The following is a 24,305-nucleotide window of genomic DNA, read 5'->3' as shown; positions in this document are numbered from 1 at the left end:
GCAAGGCTTCACTTCATGGCATGAAGCCTCCTGCCTTTGGCCATCTCCCTCCTGTCCCTCTCTGCAAGCCGTCCATGGTACCCCAGCTCCAGTCTCACCTGACTAGGTGACCCCAAAGCCCCCTCATTTCTAACCAGACCCTCAAGTGTGTTCCCCTCTGTCGAGGCTTTCTCACCCAGGGTGAGGGCCCTGCAAGGGCCAGAGAGAGAATCGGCCCCCGAGTCCCTGTCCTGGCCCCCACCTCAGATGCTGGAAGGCCTTCTGCGCTTCTGTGATGGCTGAGGCCTGGGCCTGTGGCCTCAGCTGCCCTGGTCGCATGAGCCTCTCCCTGGTGTCTCCACCAGGCCTGGTTCCTGGGCAGCAGTGGCAGAGTGGAGCCTGTGGCTCGCCTACCCACGTCAGAGTGTCATGGGCACAAGCTGCAGTGTGTGGTGCCTTGCCCAGCCATGCTTGTACCCCTGGACACTTGGTGGCCTTAGTTAGTGGGCAGCCCTGGGCCTGCTCCCAGCCTGTGCAGGACTCTCCCAGCCACATTGGTCTTTGACTAAACCCCTTTTCTGCTTGACTCACATCTGGCTCCTCAGCTTGTTCCAAGAATGCAGGCTGGAGAGGGAGCTCTTTGTCAAATGGCAGTAATGGTGGTGACAAGGGTGGTGGATACTCGGTGATCACAGCCAGCCAGCCAAGGGGGCCCCCATGGGTGCTGCAGGGGGGGTGGCAAAAGGGATGAGCCTTGGTACCCGCCCCCAGGGCCGTGGTGTTTCTGCTGTGGGATGAAGCTCTCCAAGGTGGAGGTGGCCCTGCATGCCACGTGGTCGAGAGCCCCGACAGGAGACCCAAGATGAAAGGAGGAGACAGCAGGAGTAAGGAGGACATTCCTGATAGGGCAGTGACAAGTGACAAGACAGGAGTATGAAGGGACATCTAGAGGAAGAACGAGAAAGGCCCAGAGGCCCCAGCTCAAGGAGGGACTGATTCTTTGCCCCAGCTAGATGAGGCTCTGGATGGCAGGGCCACCCTTCTGGAGGACCTGCCTCCGAGGATCCAGGGGCACTAAAGGCACACAGGGACTTTTGGCCAGAAGCCTATGGGCAGCAGTCTGGGCAGGAAGTGCTCCAGCCCAACCTGACTTGGAAAGAAAAGTGTCTGCGGCGGTTTGCTGAGTACTCCTGGCACCCAGTACTCCTGGGCAAGGGCCAGGCTGGAGGAGGTACTCGGGCTGCCCTGTGCCTGCCTCCCATGCCCCTCGTTCACACTGCCACCAGCAGGAAGGGCTGTGGGCTTTGAGAAGCAGTCACCTCCATTCCAACATCAGGGCCTGGCAGGCAGCTTTATAAACAGAGTCGTAGAGAACTCAGGGGGTTACAGCAGTTTGTTAGGGACCCGTAAAAGCCAAGTGGCAGCAGAAAGCCATGAGCTGGGGAGAGAGCACTTCCCTTGCTGGAGACCAGAGACCATAGGCTGCAGGTCAGCCCCGTGCCCAGCTGACTGGCCACCTGGAGCCATCCAGCCTGCTCTTCTCAGCAGCCTCCAGCCAGCGTCAAGAGTGCTCTGGAGCTTGTGCCGGGGGTCAGTGAATCGCCTTGAACTTGCCACGTTTTCCCTGAAAATGAAAGTGCTGTGTGAATTTGGGCAAAACTCTGTTTAAAGCCAAGCAGCCTGGCAGGGCATGGTAGTGCTGACCATTAAATTGCTGTCCAAGAGGACAGCACCTGGCTCCTTCACTGTCTGTCCCCAAAGTAGGTCATACACATCCCTCTGCATGGTTGAGTTTCCTTCCTGCTGGCCTGGCAGGAATGGGCTCTCTGTGCAGACAGTGACCTGTGCCCACGCAAGCAGGGCCTGATAAGATGACTCCCTTCCCACAAGTGGGGGGAGGCCACGTAACCAAGATGGCGCTCAAAAGAGGCCACTGCAGGTTTGTCTGTCCAGACACAGCGTGCTGTTTCCGCAGCTTGACCCCACGCACATGCCCGCTGCTCCCCCCAATGGTGGTCTTCGCGCATGATCTTCAGCACATGCTCCCCATGTGGGAACCGCTTCGGGAATCCTGCGGGGGCCAAGAACATTCCAGAGGCAGGGCTGTGGTGACACATGAGCTGCCAGTGTCTTCCATTTGCATAGAAATGCTCATATTTGAAAACAAAGACTTTCCCGTCTCAGGTTTTATAAATCTGGCCCAGGCGTCCCAGGCTTTTTTCCATTATTTTCCTCTATAAAATGACGGGAATACAATTTGCTAAGTAAAAAGGCATAAATATAAAAAGAGCTTTGAAGGTCGATTTACATAAAATACAACTTTGAGAGAGTGTCCCTGAGACAAAGTCCCTGTTTAAAATGCTTTATGGTGTTTGAAATCCCAATTGTTCTTGATATTTATTAGTTTGGCAAACAAGTTGCTGTGTCCACGTCCCCATGGAGATAGAAAAATAAACCATCTCAGTGATCACTTACCTCTCTAAACACAGAGAATATGTTCTATGGTGCGAGCGTCTCCGAGCCACTGGGTTACAAATGGCTGTGTCACCGGCAGAAATGAAATCTGGGGAGGAGAGAGATAAATACACCCAGCACACCGTGGGCATGGGAGGCTGCTTGTCTTCCTGAGCGGTGACATTCAGGTCTTTTTATTCCACAGTGCCGAAGATTGTGATATTAGGTCCGCCCGCCTCGGGGAAAACAACTATCGTAAGTGTATCATATTAAATGTTGGGGTGCCGTGATCACTTATTTGTGCTCCAGCAGGAAGGAGCCCAGACCTCAGTGAGCTGTCAGCAGAGCAGGGCCGTTCCTCTTCTTTGCCTCTCTTCCTTCTTGTTTCCTTGTTACCAAGCCTATGTGTGATCCTGGTAGAAAACCTAGAAAAACCAAAAATACCCTTCCCCTTCACCCAGAGACAAGAGACTTCAACATTGGGGATGCACCTTCTGGAGTCTTGTCATGCCTACATGAATGGGATCTTTTTATTTTAAAAATATTTTTAGTTGTAGGTGGACACAATATCTTTATTTTATTTATTTATCTTTATGTGGTGCTGAGGATGGAACCCAGGGCCTCACATATGTGAGGCAAGCGCTCCACCATTGAGCCACCACCCCAGCTCCTTGAGTGCTACCTTTGCACACCCTTAACTGGAGCCTAGGAGACATCCCAAGAAGTTAGAGTGTTTGGTCTTAAGATTCAGCCTTAGGGGCTGGGGATGTGGCTCAAGCAGTAGCGCGCTCGGGGTTCAATCCTCAGCACCACATACAAACAAAGATGTTGTGTCCGCCAAGAACTAAAAAATAAATATTAAAATTCTCTCTCTCTCTCTCTCTCTCTCTCTCTCTCTCTCTCTCTTAAAAAAAAAAAGAAAAGAAAAAAAAAGATTCAGCCTTAAAATTTTGATTATGAAATATTTTGAATAATCAGAAAAGCACAAAACTAGATTAGAGTTATTCATGTGCCCGACTCCCAGATCTTACCCATGCTTATCATTTTGCTCTTTTCTTTGGTCTCTCTCCATTTTAAGGAGACTGTGCTTTGAAGATGCAGGAAACAGCTCAGCCCTCCTCACTCCTCTGTGACTCCTCCCCCAAGGCAAAGGCTGACCCGGAGCTGCTATGGGGATTGAACTCAGGAGCACTCGACCCCTGAGCCACATCCCAGTCCTATTTTGTATTTTATTTAGAGACAGGGTCTCACTGAGTTGCTTAGTGCCTCGCCGTTGCTGAGGCTGGCTTTGAACTCGTGATCCCCCTGCCTCAGCCTCCCAAGCCGCTAGGATTATACAGGCATACACCATTATGCCTGGCTCCTTTTTTTTAAGTGCCACCAACATGTCAAAATTTGAGTCTTTCTGCCTTCTAAAATCTTGTTGGCGGACAGCAGCGAGCCTTCCCCAGTGACCAAGTCACTGCTCTGCACACTCCTTGTGGACTAGAGTCATGGGGCAGCCTGTTCCCAATTAACTGGCATCTTTATTCCTAAAAGGAACCGAGCTGGCTCCTTACACAGAGCACCCTGCATCTGCTGTGCCTTTGGAGTTGTGTAGCTGATGCTTCTGTCCACCTGTCAACTTCCCTCTGTCTGTCTCAGACTCCTCAGCCTGGGGCTGCCAGCTGCACTCCTGTCCACAGCCAGCTCCCCAGAACCCAGCCTCTCTCGCTGTTTTGCTTTAGAAACTGGGGGCTTCCAGGCCCATGGGTCGTTAGCATTACCAGGGTGCTTTGAAAAATGCCAGTTCCTGGGCTTCTCTACAGATCGACCTCATCAGAATCTCCCAGGACAGGGCTCAGAAAACCAGTTGGAAAGGCTCCCTTGGCAGATTGTGACACAGGGACCTTGAATGACGTCTGCATTAGACAGACATGGCACCTATTTACTGAGCTAGGTGGTCAAGGAGGGTCTAGAAGCTCAGGGGCGGGTCTCCCTTTGGGAAAGGGCTTTTGTTCTGCTACCGTCAGGGCCATCTTTGCCTTGCTCAGGCTCTTCTCTGATCACTAGGAGGGACTTGCCGGTCAGAGCAGCCTAGAGCACAGAGACCTTCCTTTGTCAGGTCCCTGCAAGGCTGAGGTCATCGAGTTTGTCCCCTGAAGAAGCAGGTTCTGGAAGCTGGAAGCTGGTATTGAAGCTCACACCTCATGGTGAACTCACCACGCTCACCCTGAGCCTGTGTGGGGACGCAGACTTGGAGTTTCCAGCGTAAGACCCAGACAGGGCCCTTCCCACTGTTGTCCCTGACGCATCCTGTAGCAGGAGGAGCAGGGAGAGTTAAGGTCCACACAGCCCAGGTGCTGAAATGGCCACCAGCTAAGAACATTTCACTGCCTTGTTAGGCCGTAAACATGTCCCCTCTGGTAGACTACACACGGCAGTCATCAACGAACTAAAGTCAGTTCACTGATGCCCCAAGTTTAAGAAAGAAATGAATGAGTGTGGCTTGTGACCATATTTCTGTCTCCACCTTTCCTGGCCTAACCCTTCCTTGAATTAAAAACCTGTGGTCCACAGAGCTTGGAAAGGCAGGCCCAGGGCAGGGAGGCCCAGGGCAGGAGGCCCAGGGCAGGAGGCCCAGGGCAGGAGGCCCCCCCACTGGGAGGTTCCTGGCCTCCCCAGAGCCTGGGGCTGGCGGAGCAGGTGCCGACAGGCAGAAATCAGGCTGGAGGGACTTTGCGGGTTGGCCTTCCCGTGGGGTCTCCCTCCAGCCACAAATACTGACGCCTCCCCCAGCAGCCTTTTCGGTCCACCATAGAGGGGCCTGGGCACGGTGTGGCGTGACTCTTGGTGCCCTCGCTGGGCTCCCCTTCCCTCAGGCAATGTGGCTCTGCAAACACCTGAGCAGCAATCTCCTCACCAGCGACAACTTGATAGAAAGAAAATCTTCCTCTGTGGCTGAGGAAGCCAGGAAGCATTACCAGAAATCCAAGGTAGGACTGGCCTGGCTGGGGGGCTGGGCAGGTGGCAGCCTTCCCGCGCCCCGACCCCCGCCCCTCTGCCTGCCTGGGAGGCTCCATTTCCTTTGGGTTGGCGGGCGGGAGGCTGGGGTGAAGTGAGACCCAGCGAGCTGTGCTGAGGAGGGGTGGCCTGCCGGCCGGGAGGGGCGTTTGGAGTGAGGAGGGGCCGGGCTGGCTTCTTTGCTTCTTAGTGGTCTCCATCCTGCAAATGGTGGACCTGGTGGCCTACACAGGGTCACCCAGGGCTGAGCTCAGCTGTGGGTTGGAAGGGTGTCAGCCCCTCCAGCTGATGGAAGGCCCCAGAGCTGGCCCTGAGGGGCATTTCCCCTGGCACAGTGTCCACCCTCAGGGCCGGGCAGCTCCCATCTAGTCTGTCCCTTTCATGGCCACTGTGGGCGCATGCATGAGGACTAGATGTGCTGTTTCCAAGCACCACCCCACCAGCCTCATGTTTGCGGACGTCTTTTAAAGGGAACCTCAGGGATGAGGAGTGTCTCTCTTTAATTCAAACAGAAACTCAGTTCTGTCTGAGCCTGAGGCAGGGACCTGCCGTCTGGGCGCTTCTCCCCGAGACTCTTCTCCTGTTTGTGGGGGCACGGTGAGGAGGGAGAGCAGCCTGGGGTTTCGGGGCGCTCAGTGTGTGCTGGGCTCTCCAGGCCTTCCCTTGGCCTCCTGGTCTGCCTGCAGACTGAGGCCACTACTGGACCCCTCGGCCCTTCCATGGCTTAAAATTGGACTCAGGAGCACTTGACCAGCCAGACCCAGCCAGCTGTGACCTCACACCTGAGACAGAAGCACATGTGATGGTCGACGGCACTTTCAAGCCAAACTTGCAAACTTCAGTCAGGCGCCACATTAAAGGACACTGGTGTCCACAGTGTCCTTCAGGTTGAGTAGCAGATGAAGACGGTTGCCAGGAATCTGACAGAAGTGGAGAGTTGAGGGCACCATGGGGGTGGGGCTCTGGGTCCACCTTCCCTGGGTCCAACAGGTTCCTCCTGCCTTGTGGTCAGTTCAGCTCTGTCCAGGCCTGACCCCCAGCAGGAGAGACCTCTAGTCTCCCTGTGTCTGTCTTCATCCAATGACAAGTCCCTACCACGAGTACCTGTGGCCCCTGATCCTCCAAGAACTTGGAAGTGGTTTCCAGGCCTCAGGGGGCCACCAGTGAGTGCAGGACAACTCTTCTGACCAGTCCCTGGCTGCAGGTGGCAGGAATGCACCCAGGCTGCTCAGAGCAGAAGGTGGACCTGAAAGGGGACGCTGACTCGTGGGACGTGGCTCAGCAGCCAGGGATCACACTGGGCTTCTCTCAGCCTCTTTGGGGCGCGTCCTCTCTCACCCCATTCTCTGCAGTCCCTCCTCCCCCTGCCTCTCTCTCCTGCCCGTGCTCTTACCACTGTGACCACCCCTCTGTCCCAGGTCCTGTGTCCTCTGGTCACACTGCCCCCAGAGGCAGTGCTGAGGCCCCATTCTCAGGAGAGGGCTCTGCCCGAGCCGGCTGGTCAGGTGTGCCAGGAGCAGTCGGCTGTGGCAGGTGGGGGAGAGGGCTCCAGGAGGCCCTGACGCAGCCCTCAGGTGGGGGAGGGCTGTGCTCGGAGATGAGGGGTGCTGCAGGCAGATCCCGGGCTCGGGTGGCCTGGACAGCAGCTTGATGGGAGGACAGGAAGACCTCACTCAGGGAGGTCGGTCACCTGCAGTGAGTCACTGTCCCCCCAGAGCCCCCACAGTCTTGGGGACAGAGCTGTGGTCACGCTTTGGGAACACCTACTCTAGGGGGTAGGAGTAGGGTTTGGGAACATGGCTCCCCAGTGCCTGCTTTCCGTGTTGGGGAGGCAGCTCATCTCTAGGCTGAAGATTCCAGATTGGGTTCAGGAATTCAGCCAGGAGGAGGAAGTTCAGGAAATTCCTCCCGGGCTTCGTTACGCTAATTACCAGCCCATTTCAGACCTCATCCAGTGCTTCCTGGGATGTCTTGTTGGGGGGAAGATGAAAGCCAAGGTCGTGGCCGCCCCCTTGCTGCGGAGGGAGGGCCGCCCAGGCAGGCCGCTCATGAAAGTCCCCATCAAACTGGCTGCTGACTTGAGTCTTTTAAGGCTCAGCTCCATTTGCCAAGCCCCCTCTTCCCTGCCTTCCTGGCTCTGCCTCCTGGTGAGCTCTCTCACGGCTGGTGCTAACCCAGACGTGGCCCCTGGGCTGCTGCCTCCCTGCCCTCTCAGTGCTGGGAAGATGAACTCCTCCTGCCCCCCGCAGAGGCTGGCCTCCCTGGAGGCCAGCAGCGCCACACTAAGCACAAGCCAGGGCCCGGGCGCCCGCAGGCCTTCTCTCCACCAGTCAGTCGGTGGCAGCTGGTTGGCTAATACATCTAGACTAATGCTGGACTACCTACTCAGCGCTAGGCCCCGGCTGGGGTGGAGGAGGGTACAGGCTTGGAGGGCAGGGTACCCTGGGGCCATGTGCCATGTGCCAAGCAAAGCCTTCGCCCTGCCTCTGTGCACACACAAGGCTCAGCCCTCCCAAGAGTGCTGAGCAGTTCCGGGAAACAGGCCACCGGCTCTCGCTGCGGAGTCCTGTGCTGCCCTCTGGCTGCTGGCACTCGTCTCCAGCCGGCCTGCGCCTCCCTCCTGGAGGCCGAGCCGAGGTGGGCCCTGGTTCCCCTCTCCCGTCCTCCCTCCCTTCCTCCAGGCACTGGGCGCTGGAGAGAGACAGGCCTGGTGGAGGCTGGGGTGGAGGAGGGTGGCAGCAGGTGACCTGAGGACAGCTCTGTGCTCCTGGAGCCACACCTCTCCCATCCGGTGGGCCCCGCGGTGCCGCTCTGGCCTCTGTTGTCTTCCTTCAGAGCCTCTTCTGTCCCCTCGACTTCTCACCCCCTGTCCCTGAGGTCTCCCAGATTCTAGGGGACAGGTCCTGCCAGCCCCCTGATCTGGCAGCGCAGACTTTGCAGTGAGGGGTCTCTGAGGAAGTCTCCGAGGCTCCCCGGGGAGCTCAGGAACCTCCCCGCAGGAGCCTGGCAGGGAGCGGGGACAGAGACCGGCACCTCAGCTGGCCCACGTCACCCCTGAGCAAACGCCACGCCCCGTGGTGACCCAGGGACAGGGCTGGTGTTAGGCAGCCGCTGTGTCAGCACAGTGTGAAGAAGCCAGTCCAGGAAAAGCCAGTGGCCGTGGGGCAGCGCTTACCCGGTGCCTCTGGGAGCGCCTCTGCCCAGGAGCCCCAGAGCCAGCGCTGTGGCCGGGAGAAGGTCTGTGGGCAGCAGGGAGCCCAGAGGCCAGGGGCACTCCTGTGACCAGGGGTGGCTTCACCAGGCTCTGTCCACTTGTCCCTCCTTCTTCCCTGAAAGCCAGGCTCTGGGGTTGGGGGGAGCCACAGAGCTCAGGAAGGGGGAGCCCGACTCTGAAGAGACGGTTGGCAGGGCTTCGGGGAGAGCCCGAAAGCCCCGCTGCTGACGCGACACATCAAAGCTGGCACGGAGACAGCAGAGTGGCAGGGACGTGGGGGCCTGGACGGCCTTGCTCAAAGCTGCGGCCTGTCCCCCGCGGTGCAGCCTGCAGGGGTGCCGCGCCCCACCCCACCTGCCGCCTTTCAACCCCGTCCTCCGCTGGCACCCTCCTGCGCCCTGACTGGCGTCCCGCGTCCCTGTCCCTGTTGGAACACGCCTCCTGAGCGGGTGCTGTCAGGAGGAAGACAGCCCCAGGATGGAACCAGCTCTCCTGGGGCGGGGGGAGCCCTGCGGCCCCCAGTCTTGGGGGGCTTCCCTGGACACCAGCAGAAGACACCTCCTTGTCCCTCGACCCTCCCTGGGCCTGCGCCTTTCTCCAGGTGCCGTCCCCCACCACTGCCTCCTTGAAGGCCTGTGGGGAGAGCAGGGCCTCGTGCCCCACGGCAGAGCAGACCGCAGGCCGGGCGTGGCGCAGGGCCACCGGCTTGCACCAGAGGTCGGGGCACAGTGTGGGGGCCGGGGCTGAAATGTCATGGGACCCAGGTCTCAGGGAAGGGTGCAGAAGGGCCTGCTGCAGGCTGCCCCCGCTCCGCCCCTTCCTCCCCACCCATGTCAGCCCCCTGCCTCTGCTTTCAGGTGGTCTTCTCTGTCCGCTTCATAGAGACCTGGTGGCCCCCGACTTTCAGGCGAGCACATTGCAGACCCTGTTCCCAGGCGAGGTGCTCCCTCCCTCGTGCTCTTATTGTCTGCTCTTCTTTTTTTTCCCCAACTCCACACCCTGGAGAAGCTGCTCGGGGGCTGCCTGGTTTCTCTCTTTTTCTTCATTCCCTCACAGCCCTCATGCCTGCAGAGTGGCTGCTCCGGCTCCACCCTCAGTGTCCCCATCCAGCCTGCTCTTGTCGGGAACCTGTGCCCCAGGAGTGGGCAGCCCCGCCCGCCTCCCCTGCTGTGCGCGCGCAGGTGCCCCCGCTGTCCAGGGCTCGCCTTCATCTGTGCCAGCGTGAGCCCAGCCCGGCCTGTCCCCTTGCTGGGGTGGGACAAGGTGCGCCTCAGGCGGGAGGCCTGCTCCCCACCGCACAAAGCACGCACAGAGGCTGCCATGGGCGCGTACCCTTAGCGGCACCATTTCTGTGTCACAGCCTGCTCGAGGAGCCCTGGGACATGCCAGATCTGTCCCCTGAGGTGCTTTTCACAGCACCTGGGGGTAGGACCTGGTCACTGTGACCCCTTACACATGGCTTCTCAAGTTAAAGGCCCGGCCTCTCCTCCCGCATCATGTCAGTGCTGCCCGGGGGCCAGAGCCTGGGGACACTGGAAGCTGGGTACGGGCTCCTCTGCCAGCCGAGCACCGTCCCTGGCTTGGTGGAAAGGGCACGAGGCAGCTCTGCCTGCACCTCAGCCAGGCGCCCGTGGGCCTCTGCAGCACCTGGGGACAGGGTGGCCCCATGTAGCTGGGGGTGTGGGCTGGGTGGCCTGGAGGCTCCTGTGTGGGGCCTGGGAGATGCGCCAGCTCTCAGGGACCTTGGGCAGAGGGGACTCTGGGGAGGGGTGGGCAGGGCGTGGGCTGTGGGCGTCCGAGGCTTTGTGAGTTCAGCTCCGACGTGGCTGTGAACCCAGACCTGGGCTCTGCTGAAGAGGGAGCGCCCAGGGAGGCCGGCTCCAACTTCCTGCCCTGGCCCGTCCCGCTGCCCTGTTGGTCCTGCCGGGCTGAGTGGGCGGGCAGAGGGCGCCGTGCTTCAAAGACGGCGCTGGCTACACGTCTTGGCTTCCAGCCCTGCCCTGTCCACTTGACTGTGTCACCCTGGGGACAGGCCTTGACTCCCCCCCACCCAGCCCAGCTCCCTCCTCTCTAAAAAAGGGATAAGGACAGTGCGGCTTGAACAGGGTCATGGGCAACCCAGGCGTCCCTGCTCGCAGCACGGACGAGGGATTTGAAGCTTCGCGCTCTCATCTGTCAGCTGGGCCCTGGGACGGTGGTCAGTTGGCTGGTACCTAGCCGCCCTTCTCTGGGGAAGCCCTTCTCCACAGCACCTGACCACTGTGTGATGTGGACACCACCCATGGCCAGTGTGCTGTTGCCACTGGCAGTCACCAAATGTGCAGCTGGGAAGAGCTCTTCTCACGAGCCTGGGCCCCTTCCTGCGCACCCTGTGAGGGCACCGAGCAGTGAAAGCTGCCCTCTCCTTGCGAGCTCTGCCCTGTACTGGGGACGCTGACGCACGGCCACGCGGTTAGTGCAGCAAGGAGATCCTGGGGCGAAGGGGCAGCGGGCGGCCCTGCAGGCCAGGCTTGGGGGGCCTGGGGTGGCCGGCGGAGCTGCCTCGGGCGCTGACGGCACTGGATGGGCAAGGTGCTGGCGGCTGAGGCAGGAGGGCAGTCGGGTGCTGCCAGCGTGGGCTCTTCCTCACCGTGACCCTCAGGCGGTCTTCTTCCCTCTAGAGCGTCCCCAGCCCGCTGCTCATCAAGCTGATCCAGCAGCGCCTGACGGACGAGGACTGCGTCAAGAAGGTGAGACTGCTGTGTGGCTCCCACTGGGGGCTCTGCTGTCAGGACAGAGGGAGGGGACGTGTTCATCTCCAGGGGCAGGGATGGCCAGACCCGAGGAGAGGGCCGTCTGTGGGTGTGTCCTTCCCTGTGGCTTGCCATGGGGACTGGAGGCTGGTGGCTCCCACCAGGGCCCCTGAAGGAAAGGCCCGGCCCAGTTGGAGGGTCCCGGGAGAGAGTCCAAGCAGGGACAATTGCAGAAGCATGCATGTGGTGGGAGGGGACAGGACAACCAGCACATGTCAGCACCCAGGGTCTAGCCACAGCCGGGAGCCGTTACATGTTGTCTTGATTTCTTCAAATAATTCCCGGCACTGTTTCAGAAGAGCCTGGGCCCCGGTGAGGAGTGGCCGCAAGGTGCCTTGGGACCAAGAAAGGGGCAGGCAGGTCCCAGCCTGCACAGTGCCACTCACTGGAAATCTGGGGACAGAAGAATGTCCGGGGGGGGCAGCAGGATGGGGCATCCCTACCCCCTGAGGGAAGAGGAAGGGGCTTCAGTAAGCTGGCCGAGGGTGGGCAGCAGCTGCAGCGGACCTGGCTTTCTCAAAAGCCACTCAGGCGTCCAACACCAGTCAGTCTGCTGCCCGGGCCTCTCTTAAGGCCCCTGTCCCACAGGGCCTGGGATGCGTGTCCAGGTCACCTGGGGGGAAAGTGGTAGTTCTGACCAGGATGGCCGCAGTCCTGTCAGCTGAACCCCATGGGCTCTGTGCGCCCCTCTCCTGGCACCAGGGAGGGCTGTGCTGTCCCCCCGGTCCCTGGGGCCGGGGCTCACCTTGTTTTCGTTTTTCTTTCTCTTGGACTCCCTCCTCCCCTGGGTCCCTTCCTTGAGCATCCAGAGAGTCCCTCTGCTCTCGGTTCTGAGGTCGCTTGGGCCTCTCAGTCTCTGCTTTTCTTTCCCTGGCCAGGAGGGACTTCCTAGTCACAGCTGCTGTGGGGTCTTTGTGGGAGGCGTACTTGGGGTGGGGTCGGCCACGCCAGCACAGGGCCAGGCCGGAAGTTCACCGACGACTTGACTTGTCTGCGGCCTCCGTCAGGGTGGTTTGCCCCCCAGGTCCACATGCTGGGAGCTGGATCTGGGGGTGGTGCTGAGCGGGAAGTGGCAGGCGTCCTCGGGTGAGTGGAGGCACTGTCGGGAGGGACGGGCCCTCTGCCACCTGCTCCCGCCCCCGCTCCCTTCTGCAGAGTTCTGCAGAACCCTCGGGGCACCGGGTTCCCTGGTGCCCAGACTCTGGCGCCAGCTCCACCTCCCGGCCGTCCACTCCAGCAGGGGCATTGGTCCACCTTGGCTCCTCAGCAGCGGGAGGCAGTGTCACAAGACCCAAGTGAGGCTGACAGTGAGAAGGGTGGGGATGGGGACACCACTGTGGAAGACCAGGACCCCCTCTAGAGCTGGGACTGTGCGGGGGCCATCCCAGCTTGGGAGAATGGCCGAGGACCGAGGCGGGGCCAAAACCCAGCTCACCCACCTCCACTCAGGCCAGCCAACCTCAGGGAACACTCTTTAAACTTGACCCTTCATCCTTCACCCTTGAAAAGGCCTCCTGTCTTCCATCTGGGAAGTGCCCGTCTGTCGGGTAATAAAGGGGAAGGAGCATCCTCTGGGATTAATAAAGGGGGAGTAGTATCCTCTGGGATTGGAAGTGGGACGCGCTTTCCACACACAGTGCTTGGCGCCCTCACCTGGCTGCCCTTGAGCTTGCCTGGTGGAGGGTGGCGCGGGAGCCTGGCAGCAGGCTGGAGTCACCGAATCTGCCTTCTGGCCTTAGCGCGGAGCTTTCCCCTCTTCATCGCCTCTGGCCAGAGGGCCACCAGGGTTGCTCCGCTGCACAAAAGTGAGCTGCCTGGGACTGGAATCCCTCCTTAAGCTGGGGACTGTGTTTAAAGCGCAGTGGGGTGGGGGCCCTAGCTTGGTATTAGAGAGTACCTAGCATGCACCAGGCCCGGAGTTTAGTCCCAAGCACCCAGAAAACCAGATGATAAGAGCACAGCAGACACAGTTGTGCACAGCAGACACAGTCGTGCACACCAGGCAGAATTTCCGATTCATTGTGCCCAGAGCTTCGGGACCAGGACTATCTGCTTGATTGATGCTGGTTCTGGACACATGGGCAGCGAGTGATCCTGCCATTCCTGTCCCCAGAGACAGCACTTGTCCTGAGCCACTCACCAACCACCGTCACCAGCTCTGCCAAGCAGGAGTCCAGTCGAGCTGGTGCTACAGTCTGTCTCCAGCTTAGCAAGGACAGTGGGACCTCCCCATGCCTATTGTAGAAGACCCCCTTTCCTTTTCAGAGTGTCTTTTGTTTGGGTACTGGGAATTGACCCAGGGGTGCTTAAACACTGAGCCACATCCCCAGCCCTTTTTTTTAAAAAATATTTTTTTGGGTTGTCAATGGACTTTTATTTTTATTTATTTATGTGCAGTGCTGAGAATTGCTCAATGCTCATACATGCTAGGCAAGCACTCTCCCACTGAGCCAAAACCCCAGCCCTCACCAACCCTTTTTTTATATTTTATTTACAGATAGGGTCTTGCTAAGTTGCTTAGGGCCTCACTAAGTTGCTGAGGCTGACCTTGAACTCATGATCCTCCTGCCTCAGCCTCCTGAGCTGCTGCTGAGATCAGATTCCCTTGAAGGTGCTTAGAAGCCCAGACCTCCAGTGACACAGGGATCCCAGTGGGAACTGCGATGACCCAGCTGCTCCTCTCCAGGGGCCCCACAGTTGAGGGTGCTTCGACTCTCTGCCCTGGTGCCACAGAAGCTAGCAACGGGAGTCCACATCCCAAGTCCTTGCCAATGGCCACTACTGTCACCAAATGATGGTAGCATGTACTGTTAGTATAATGATGCTCTGATTTGTATTATTACTTATACCGTATATGACCACCTGTCTTATAACTCATTGTCGATGACATTAATGTGTAATGTTCACTGTCACAACCAGCATTGAGGTGGCAGTGGGGCTGTCGGGAGGCCTGGTCTGGCCCTACTGCCAGGTCCCATGGCAGGTGCACCTCACACTGTGCAGAAAGACCGTGGCTGTACACGGATCAGAGTGTAGCTTGCATGGCCAGGTCTCCACCCGCCTTCCAGCAACCCTGCGGAGGCCACACTGCGGCTCCCCATCTCGCAGGTGCAGAGGCCACCACGGCAGAGGGAGTCCCAGAACCAAGGTGCAAATACAGTGGTGTTCCTGCTGCCGGGGCCTGGTCTTGGGGCTCCTCTGGGAAGCTGCGCTCCCTGAGCCCCTTCCCCCATCTGCAGAACAGTGGGTCGGGCTTGCACACAGAAGTCCCTCCTAGGCCTGTGATTCTGATCATGTCCAAGCCATTGTTACCTGCAGAGTAAAGAAATATCTCCTTCGATTTGTTTTAAAATTTCTTCTAACCTTCATGGGGCACCCAGAACCTTTTTCATCTCTTCCCAGTGGAGACAGGAGTGAGAGGTGAGGCTTCTAATTATGTGCTTTGGTTGTTCAAAAGCAAAACAAAACCTCATCCAAAACAAACAGGCTTTCTTGCTTTTAGGGAGAAAGTGACACATATGCATATTCATTTATATGGTAATTAATATTATTTAGCTTCACAGGGACCAGAATTGGTAATTTAGAGCACAGAAGAAGACAGGGAATCGTGTTCAGGAGAGAAAGATGCAACCGCAGCCCACCAGGACTCTGGTTCAACGCTGGGTTTTCATTTCTTTTTCTTTTTGGTCTAATGCAATCTCTTTGAGGATTTTTTTTTTTAAGTGACCATCAAATGAGTAAAAGAAAGAAATATGAGTAGTTTGTATTAGAACCATCAGAAGGCAGTGACTCTGTTGGAGACCCATGAGCTACTCCTCTGGACAGTCCAGTTCTTGAGGTCAGAATGTGCCCAGGTCTGCAGGGCACAGTTTTTGGACAAAGCTGAGCTGAGACATATGTAGTGAGTTTGGAAATGTGGGGTCAGGTCAGTTCCAAAGGGATCCTCATCTTTGCCTTGACCACGGTCATTGTTTGTGCTGTTTTATTTGAAATACTAAAGAATCTCTTTGCTTTACTCGGTTCCTGATCTGCCTCCTGCCTCTGTCCTGGGTTCTTCCCAGTCCTTTCCCTGTTGTCCCTGAGAGATCACTTTAAAAATAGGAACGATTTTATTTCTTGGCCACAATGTATCTGTCCATGTGCGTGCAAATTTGTTTGTTTCCTTCCCTGCAGGTGGCTGCTGTTAGTGCTCTCTGGGAAGCACATCCTTGGGAAATTGTCCTGTGTGGACAAGCAGTTGTCCTTCACTAAGTGGTGTGACTGGGGCCTTCCACTGCTCCTGTCCCTCTTGTGGGCATCCCTAGAGCTGGGGCCTGGGCCTGCCTTTGGCTCAGCCTCACGCCCCCTCCTCTCTCACCCACCTCCTTCAGCCCTCCAGCTCAGCCGGCCTGCCCTGCTCAGGGCCTTGGCACACTGTAGCAGGCCCCAAGGGGACTCCTGTCCATTTCCCACCTCCCAGCGTCCACACCTTGTGCAACCCCCTCCCCTGGCATGGGACAGGACCAAGGGACCTGGTTACATCATCCAATAGTGTCTTAGCAGACCAGAGAGAGGGTCTTCTGCTGGCACAACGAAGCCAGCTGCCCTGTTGGAGAAGCCCTGCTCAGGGCCTCTGGGAACTGTGAGCAGCCTCGGGCAGCAAGAAGCCAGGATTTGGGGTCATCCAGCAGGAAGCAGCTGGATTATGTCACAGCCCTAAGGGGCCGGGAAGAAGATTCTTCCTCCACCAGGCCTCCAGAGGAGGACGGAGATGGCCACACCTGCACCACAGCCTGGGCTCAGATCCTGGCCTGTGGATCTTGCTGCCCCAGCGGCCCCGCCCGGGTGGACAGCTGCTTCTCGATCCTTCAGCCTCCAGCCTCACCTGCCCTTGCCCACTCCAGACGCGGCCACTCCTGTCACACACCCAGGGCATTCTGCACGCCTCCTCAGCACCATCACACTGGAGTTGGGAGTAAGTGCACTGAGCGGTCAGTGGCAGGTCCCCAGCCTGTCCCACGGCCTGGCATGGGCTCCATGCTTGGTAAATATTTATGGAATGAATGAATGAATGCATTTGGATGACTTCCCAGCTCCGCATCACCATGGCAATGAAATCCTGTCCAATTTGCTGTTGGTCCAGGGAGAGGACGGTGTTTAAAATCCAGCAAACGATGCAGTCAGACCCAAAGCACTCAGTGAGGCTTTCGATGGGAGACGCACATTTGTCTCCAGGTGGCTTTGGGGAGATGGCTTTGGCCTCCCCCTGTTGGGGTTTCCCGTGAATCGTGGAGACACTCAAGTGACTTCCTGCTTTCCATCTTCAAGTTGTTTCCGAGTCTCGCACTTGGTTTTCGTGTCCTATCCCTTGATCAAGTTCAACTGCTGGACCCTGAGCGTGGGCTGCCCCGAGGGGCCTGGGCCTGGAGCACTGGAGAGCCTGTCGCATGTGCAGAGCCTTCTGTTCTCTTCCTGTTGGTGCCGGGGCCGCCCTGCGCTGGGCTCCACGTTGGCGCCCTCTGCTGAAGGTCGTCCTGTTGTCTTTCCCTTTGTTCCTTTAATCGACTGTGACAAGGATCAACCACCAGGATGCTGACTTTTAAAACATTAAATTAAAGTGATCCTGCCTTGCAGATGGACTGCAGTTTATCTTATCGATATCTCTTTGAAAAGCGTGTTTAGGGCTGGGGATGTGGCTCAAGTGGTAGCGCGCTCGCCTGCCATGCGTGCGGCCCGGGTTCGATCCTCAGCACCACATACAAACAAAGATGTTGTGTCCACCAAAGATTTAAAATAAATAAATAAATAAATATTAAAAAAAAAAAAAAAAAAAGAAAAGCGTGTTTAGAAATCGTCCTACATTAGACCTTTTATGAAACGGGAAAGTCCTGGGTGGAGGAGGGGATGTGGCTGAGTTCAGAGGCCAGCGGGCCAGGACTGCAGGTCGTTTCCGCAGCCACCATGCCAAGGCTGTCTTCTCAGCTCACTGGCAGCCAGGCGGGGCTCCATTGTCCCCTGGGAGCTATATGAGGCCCTTTGACACAAGCATTTCTCTGTCACCAGAACCAGACTGAATTGGAAAGTCACAGTCTGGAAATCATGTGTCTCAGAGAAATGGGAGAATGTTTTCCCCGGCAGCGGCGGCGGCCGTTCCTTCTGTCCCAGCACAGGGACATAGGCAAGGCTGTGCCCGGTGGCACCGGCTGGTCAGGAGGTGGTGTCATATTGCTCCACACTTGAAAAGAGTGGCTTTCTGGGATCCACACTCCGCTCACGTCCGCCCAGAGGCCCGAGCTCCTCTCAGCTGGGCTGGCCGACAGCAGCCAGGGAAACGTGCACAGGAAGTGGCGGGAGCTGCTCAGACCTCGGGCCTCCTCTGTGTGGAGTGCCCGGAGGCTCACAGACAAGGTGTGGACCCTGGGTGCTGCAGAGCGGGACCCTCAAGACTCATTCCTCATAGAGGAGAAAACGCAAGCGCAGTGCTCAGCACTGTGCCGGGCCCTGAGGTCCCCTTGGACAGAGTTAAGACCCTTGTCCTACGCTGGACAGCTGGGGTGACGAAGGAGTGGAAGGCCATCGCTTGCTCATGCTCAGCTGGTGGCCACCAGCAAGCCTCACAGCCCCTTTCCAGAACCTCACTCCAGGCAGGCCTGCGGCCTCCCACAGCTGGAGGGCTTCTTTCCCCTGAGCCTCTCCCCCTGCAGCTGGGGACGAGCACAAGGCAAGAAGCTGCGGCAGGCATGTTGGCTCACCCCTCCCAGGCTCAGGCAGTCACCGGTCAAGTCCCCGGGGACGCTGGTGCTCCACCTCTCCTGGGTCGCCTTGACGCCTCTTCCCTTTCTTCTTCCTTGGCCATGACGCACAGAGCCGCCACCCTAGCAGAGTCGCCCACTGGACTGACGAAGGCTGGACCTGCTGGTTGGAAGCCCATGAGGTCTCTGTCAGTGTCTGCCTTTGGTGGATGAGTTCCTGCCATCTGCAGCGCCTCTTCCGCGTCTCCTACTCTTCCATTGCAGGCAAAGGGGCAGAACCCAGAGCCTGTGCTGCGGGGCGTGGGCTGGTGGAGCCACGGAAGGGGCCTCCACTCAGTGCATCCCAAACCATGACCTGGGGCCTGTGGTCCTGTTAACAGTACAGACGAGTGTTGGGGCCACGTTGGGGACAAGATAGAACAGAGGGCTGATGGCAAGTCATACCCATCCTCTAGTCGGGGGCCGCCCCACAGGACACCCACCCACTCACTGGGAGGAGGATGTCTGTTGCTGAAAAGAAAAAACAGCCCTTCTGGAAATGCCTGAGGGTCAGGACGCCGCTCCCTGCTCCCCCTCCTGCAGCCAAGCCCTCAGCGCAGGCTCTGAGCACCCTGCCGCACGGAGCTGGTCTCCCGACTCCCCAGTCAGGGGAGTCTCTGATGAGGCCGGGAGCAGGGTCTCCCCAGCCCCCCAAGTCTCGTGGCAGCTGGGGGTGTTCCCTCTGCTGTGTGTGAAATGCAAAACCCGCGCTTCGTGTTCAGGGGTTGGTTTCTTTTAGATCTCATTTGCAGCGGAGACTCAGTACTCACGATAAGGAGACAACGGAGCACACGACTGTGGGGCCACAGCTTGAGTTCACTTGGTGTGTTTCGAGGCTCTTTTTTATTTTTTCGTGTTGTTCACAGATTTATGCTTCCGGGCCACAGAGCCAGTCGTATTTCACAGTGGAGATGTCAGCCGAGCGCGGGAGCCGCTGCTGGTCCCCGGACCCACAGCTGTGTGCTTTGTCTCTCCTTGTGGTGCCATTGGTCTGCATCAGTCACATCACTCTTACCACGCTGACGTGGGGGCACAGGGCTTCCTTGCCACCGGTGTGGCGCTCACAGGTTCATAGATGTCACCGGCACCCTCAGAGGAGTGCGGTTTTATTGACCCACTGCGCGGCTGAGGCCCTGGGCTGTGTGTTCCCCCAACACAAGTGCACTTGGGACTGCAGAGGACCAGAACGGGAGGTCTGAATGGTGGCAGCAAGGCAGGGGCCTCCAGGGCAGAGCACAGGGCGTCCAGCCACGTGGCCCTGGTGTGGGAGTGCTGGGCCTCACGTTGGGGCCGCGGCTGGCGGCATGTGTGGACGCCTATCTGCAGCTGAGCAGCAGACACCACGTGGGTGTGCTCCGTGGGCTTGTGGTACATCCTGTGTCCCTTCTCCCTGCCATGAGGGCAGAATATAGAAGATTGCGATGCGGGGTGGAGCCTGAGGTTTGGGCAAGCGCTAATGTCCAGGGAACGGCAGAGTGTTAGAGAGGTGAAGTGATCGAAACTGGACAGGGCTCAGAGCCGCCAGCTGTGTCACTCTCCCCAGCATCAGGTGGGACCTAAGCTTCCAGCTCCAACTCGCCAGGTGGAAGAGTCAGAGCCCCCCGGGGGCAAGTTCAGGAGGAGACACCCTGCCCGCAGCGTGCACATAGCGCGCAGAGCGCCGGCAGGTGCCCCACGTTGTCTGAGATGAAACTTGAAGGTCAACATTCTTGCTAGTCGTCTAGAACGGCTCAGTATCCCGAACTTGATCTTTTAAGGTGTGTTTTTGGATAAGTCAGAGTACCTGGTTCTGGGGTAGTTGGGTACCGCCATCCCTCCTTGTCTCAGACCTCAGTTACTTGCCAGCTGTGGCCCCAAAATATTAAGTGGAAAATTTCAGAAGTAAACAGTTGTTAAGTTTTGGATTCACCCCATCTGCGTAGCATGATGGCAGCTTGCACCACCGGCTCTGTCCCACCTGGGGGAATGTTCCTTTGCCCAGTGTGTCCGCTCTGTGTGCACGGCCTGCTGGTTAGTTACATAGCAGCCTCCGTTATCAGGTGGCTGTGGTCCCGCAGTGCTTGTGTTCAAGTGACCCTCATCTTACTTGACAAAGGCCCCATGGTGCAGGCGTAGCGACTTTGATTGATGGAAACCCAATCTCCACCCCCAGGTCGCCTCCCCGTGGCACTGCGGGGACTCAGCCTGCAGCTCCAGGGGATGCCTCTGATGGGCAGGGCCTGCGGAGCCTCTGTGGGAGCCAGGGGCCTCGCCCTGGTGGAGCTGGGCAACCCCAGGGAGCACCCGCGCTCTGGCATTGGTAGGAGACAGAAGGAGAAGAAGGTGATGCATCAGAAGGCAGTGGCCCCGAGGGCAGCGGAGGCTTCTTGTGTGCAGTTGCTAATTGCCTTTAATAACAGTCAGGAGGGCGGAAAAGGCCAGTGTCCCACCAAGCAGGGTGGCCTGGGCCGCGCCAGGCCGTGCTCCGCTGGGCCTTGCCCAGCCCCCTAGGCTGGCTGGCGTCTTTTCTTTCTTCCTCTCTTTCTTTATCTGTGACATCTGCTCAGTGTTGTCCCTCCTGTGATACCATACCCCTTGCAGCTGTGCAGACCTCCAGCTCTGCGCTGGTGCGCGAGTGCCCTGAGCATACGGCCTTTTTGATGTGTGATGAAACAGAACCGAGCCGCAGGGGTATGGTGAGCGAAGGCATCAGAATATCAATTAACCTGCTCGAACAGAGCTGCGGCTCGGAGCGGAACAGACGTCTCACTGAAGTGTCAGGAAGATGGATAATGTGTTCTAATTAGGGTTGACTGATACCTCCACATCGAGCCACTCCGGCCCTCGGACCCTCAGACCCAGCAATGCGGGCTCGTCTCAAATGTCTTGGTGTCCCACCATAGCCGTCGTTGGATGCTGTTTACTGATTGATGGCTTCTCGCCTTGCCAGGATTTGCAGCCATTAAAGTGTTCTCTGCCAAAATCGCCATTTCCCTTGAAAGTGCAGTCAGCTTTGCAGCTGGGCAAGAGACCTCCTTAAACACAGAAGCTCCGGGACAGGCCCTTTCCCAGCGCCCCGCCTGGGCCTTCCATCTCATGGATGCCCCAGGACGGATGCATCCTGAGACAGAGCCCCAGTCAAGGCTCCGTCCCTCCTGGGGGACTGCAGTGGGCCAGCCTGGGCCAGCACAGGGGAGAAGAGTCTCCGTGCTGTCTGTCCAGTAGGGTGGGGTGTGCCCCAGCGGGTCCCCAGGTACCCCATTCCTCAAGCACCTGGGGGACTGTGCCACCTCCCCAAGTCAAAAAGAGCCGACCTGAGAGCCAGTGACCAGGGTTCCCTTCAGAGCTCCCGCCTTCCTCCCCAAGTCTGAGACTCAGTGACGCCCGTGGGACCAGGCGAATCGGGAGCCCTGCAGTTGGCAGCACATTCCTGGTGGCTGGAAGTCCCTCTTTCTCCAGCGAGGACTTGGTGAGAGCTGCTCTCCTGAACAGCTCTGAAAGCTCTGGCCCACAGGCGACATCCACTGTGAGTTCATGGTGCTCATGGAGATTGCTCAGAAATGCAAGATGAAAAGCCGAGCTTGGTGCTCAGCAAGGCCAGAGCTCCGCGTTCCTCCAGCTCCGAATAGTGCTGGACACAGCCTGCTGTCCTCTTGCTAGGGGAAGCAACCCAGGGCTAACTCCTCCCCTCCACGTAAGAGAAAATCAGGGTCTGGGTTGAGCTGTAGTTCAGAAAGTGCTGGTTGGCCTTGTAGGACCCAGGGAGCTCTCGCAGGGGACGGCGTACTGTGGGCTCCTGGGGCTCGCCTGGGCAGTTTGCTTTCTCTGAGCCGTGGCTGTGACAAGGATTTGAAAGGAAAGGGCTGTTAAAAAAAGCAACTTTGCTTTTTTAGTTCCAGAAACCAGGGGTTTTGTGATGGTGTGTTTCTTTCTATATGGGTTAAGAAATTAACAAGACCTGTCTGTTTTTCCCAGCGCTCTTGATGCTGTGAATTTGTTTAACTTTTCTTATTCAGCAGTCAGTGGAGGCTGTTGGAACCTAAATGCTCTAGTAGAATAGAAATGGGGGCGCTATGCTGGTTTTTGCCAGACGACACCTCTCACCCCACCTGCCCTGTGTCCTCTAAGTCCTGGGGTGTGAGGTGTGAGTGACCTTGAGTCTGAACTTGCCCCGGCACCCCCGCCCCCATCCTGAGGTGTCAGGCTCTGAGGGAGGTGTCTCTGACAGGTGCTTCTCTTGGGGAACCTGCATCCCAAACCTCCTCTCCAGCGCCTGCCTGCCAGGCTCCCTACTCTGCGGAGCTGAGACTGGAGCGATATGCTCTTATATTTCACTCTTTGAGAGCTCACTTTGCTGATTTATCTGGATATCGAGCCCCAAGCATTAAACAGTGTGTGCGTCTGACTCTAGACTCCTGGGACTTGAAAGGCCTTCAGAAATTGTTTAATGTGAACATTGCTGAGGGACATAGAAAACAGCTTAAGCAAATGGGAAGATAATGCGTCGACTTGATCCTATAAGAACGTCAGTTCTTCATGAATTAATCCACATATTTAATGTCATTCAAAAATCCTCCCAGAATTTCTGTTTTGGAACTTGACAAACAAATTTTTTTGATGCTTACCTGGAAGAAAAAATATTTGAAAAAATGGGAAGGGAAGCATATTCTATTAGACATAAAAATAAATTATAAAACAATCATTTCAAAGGTTAAATAGGAACAGTTTAATCATCTACAGGCAGAAAGAGGCCAAAGCCAAAGTCATATCAGCATTTAGACTATGACAAAAGAGACATTGGAGGGGAACAGAGAGACTTTTGACAGATGAGGTCAGGATAGTTGGCAAGCCACAAGGAAACAGGTCACAGCTCTGTGCCATTCACACACAAAAAAACATGCACTTTTAAATATTTAAGTGTAAAGAGTAAAAACATAAGAAAACATGGTTTAAATGCAAGCGAATATTAGCTTTGCGGTGGGAAGATCTCTTTATACATCCACACAATGCCAGAATCCAAAGAGAAAAGGAGCAGTTGTCTTGGCTGCAAGCCAGTGTGTTAAAACAACACCTTACACAAAATTCAAAGGCTACAGACAAACCACAGAAAACCCCGAGGATATCATTGGCCTCAGAGGATTTGTGGTGGTGTTTGCCAAAATGGGTTAAAATTCTTAATATGTAAAGAGCTCTTATAAGTAAATAAAAGGATGAAATCCCAAGGGGAAAGTGGATTGATAGCACGAATATACATTTTAGAAAAGAAAAAATCTAAATAGCCAATAAACATGGAAAAATATTGAACTTTACTAATGTAAATCAAAGCAGCAGTGGCATATTTTGCTGGACAGAGTTCCTTCAAGTTAATGCCCAACATTAGCAATATGCAGGGAAACAGGGGTTCCACCATTGAACTTATAAACTGGCCAGGCAATTTTGTGGAGTCGTATGACAAAATATGTCAAAAGCCACAAGAGAAGGTGTCAACTTCTGGAAATTCACCTTGAGGATATTTGATTCTCAGCAAGACAACATATGAACAGCGTTTTTTAATAATGGTGAAACAGTGGCATCAAACCCAATGAGCACAGTATTGGCGTAGTTAGCATGCGGCAGGTCAGCTCAGGCCGCCACCGAAACCTCAGGGGAGGAGCCTTTGGTGACATGCAAAACATTCCTGCCATGTTCTTACCATGTGAAAGGAACAGATCACAAAATGTGTGTGATTCTTTCCCCTCCCACCCTAGGAAAAGAGGACCTTTTTCAGGAAAAGGAGATAAGCCCAAGTGTCTCAGTGGTGCCTTTAGGTGCCCGGTGTTCCTGGAGACTTGCAGTGCTACTTCGGCTTTTCTGCATGTTCTGAAACTCTGTAGGAAAGAATCAGAAGTGTGAGAAGAGCTGTGTGCACACAAGAGGCCTATCACAGTGTGACTTACGCTAGTGGACACTGCAGCTGACCTGTCCAGCTGGGGCGTGGCTAGGTAGCTGCAGCACACCCACTTGACGGACATTGTTTAGCCACTGAATATGGAGGCAATGGAGACCCGCTGCAATGTGGAAAACGCTCATGGTCGCTTTGACACGTGGTGGAAAGAATCAGGACGAGAAGTGCAT

At 56.7% G+C, this 24,305-nt stretch overlaps 1 protein-coding gene across 10 annotated transcripts in view; it reads left to right on the top strand.

Moving 5' to 3' along the window:
* Positions 1–24,305, top strand: part of Tsc1 (TSC complex subunit 1) — a 174,078-nt gene that overhangs the window by 71,021 nt on the left and 78,752 nt on the right. For all 10 annotated transcript variants that reach the window (XM_027942475.2, XM_071601106.1, XM_071601103.1 and 7 more), the window contains 3 exons: positions 2,639–2,688; positions 5,295–5,408; positions 11,311–11,379. In XM_027942475.2, coding sequence (XP_027798276.2) covers positions 2,639–2,688; positions 5,295–5,408; positions 11,311–11,379 — 233 coding nt within the window. The remainder of the gene's footprint in view (positions 1–2,638; positions 2,689–5,294; positions 5,409–11,310; positions 11,380–24,305) is intronic.

Source organism: Marmota flaviventris, chromosome 13 (assembly GCF_047511675.1).
Source record: "Marmota flaviventris isolate mMarFla1 chromosome 13, mMarFla1.hap1, whole genome shotgun sequence".
In the NCBI taxonomy this organism is placed as follows: domain Eukaryota; kingdom Metazoa; phylum Chordata; class Mammalia; order Rodentia; family Sciuridae; genus Marmota; species Marmota flaviventris.
Note: the sequence above shows the minus strand (reverse complement) of the source record. Positions and strands in the feature narration are given on the sequence as shown.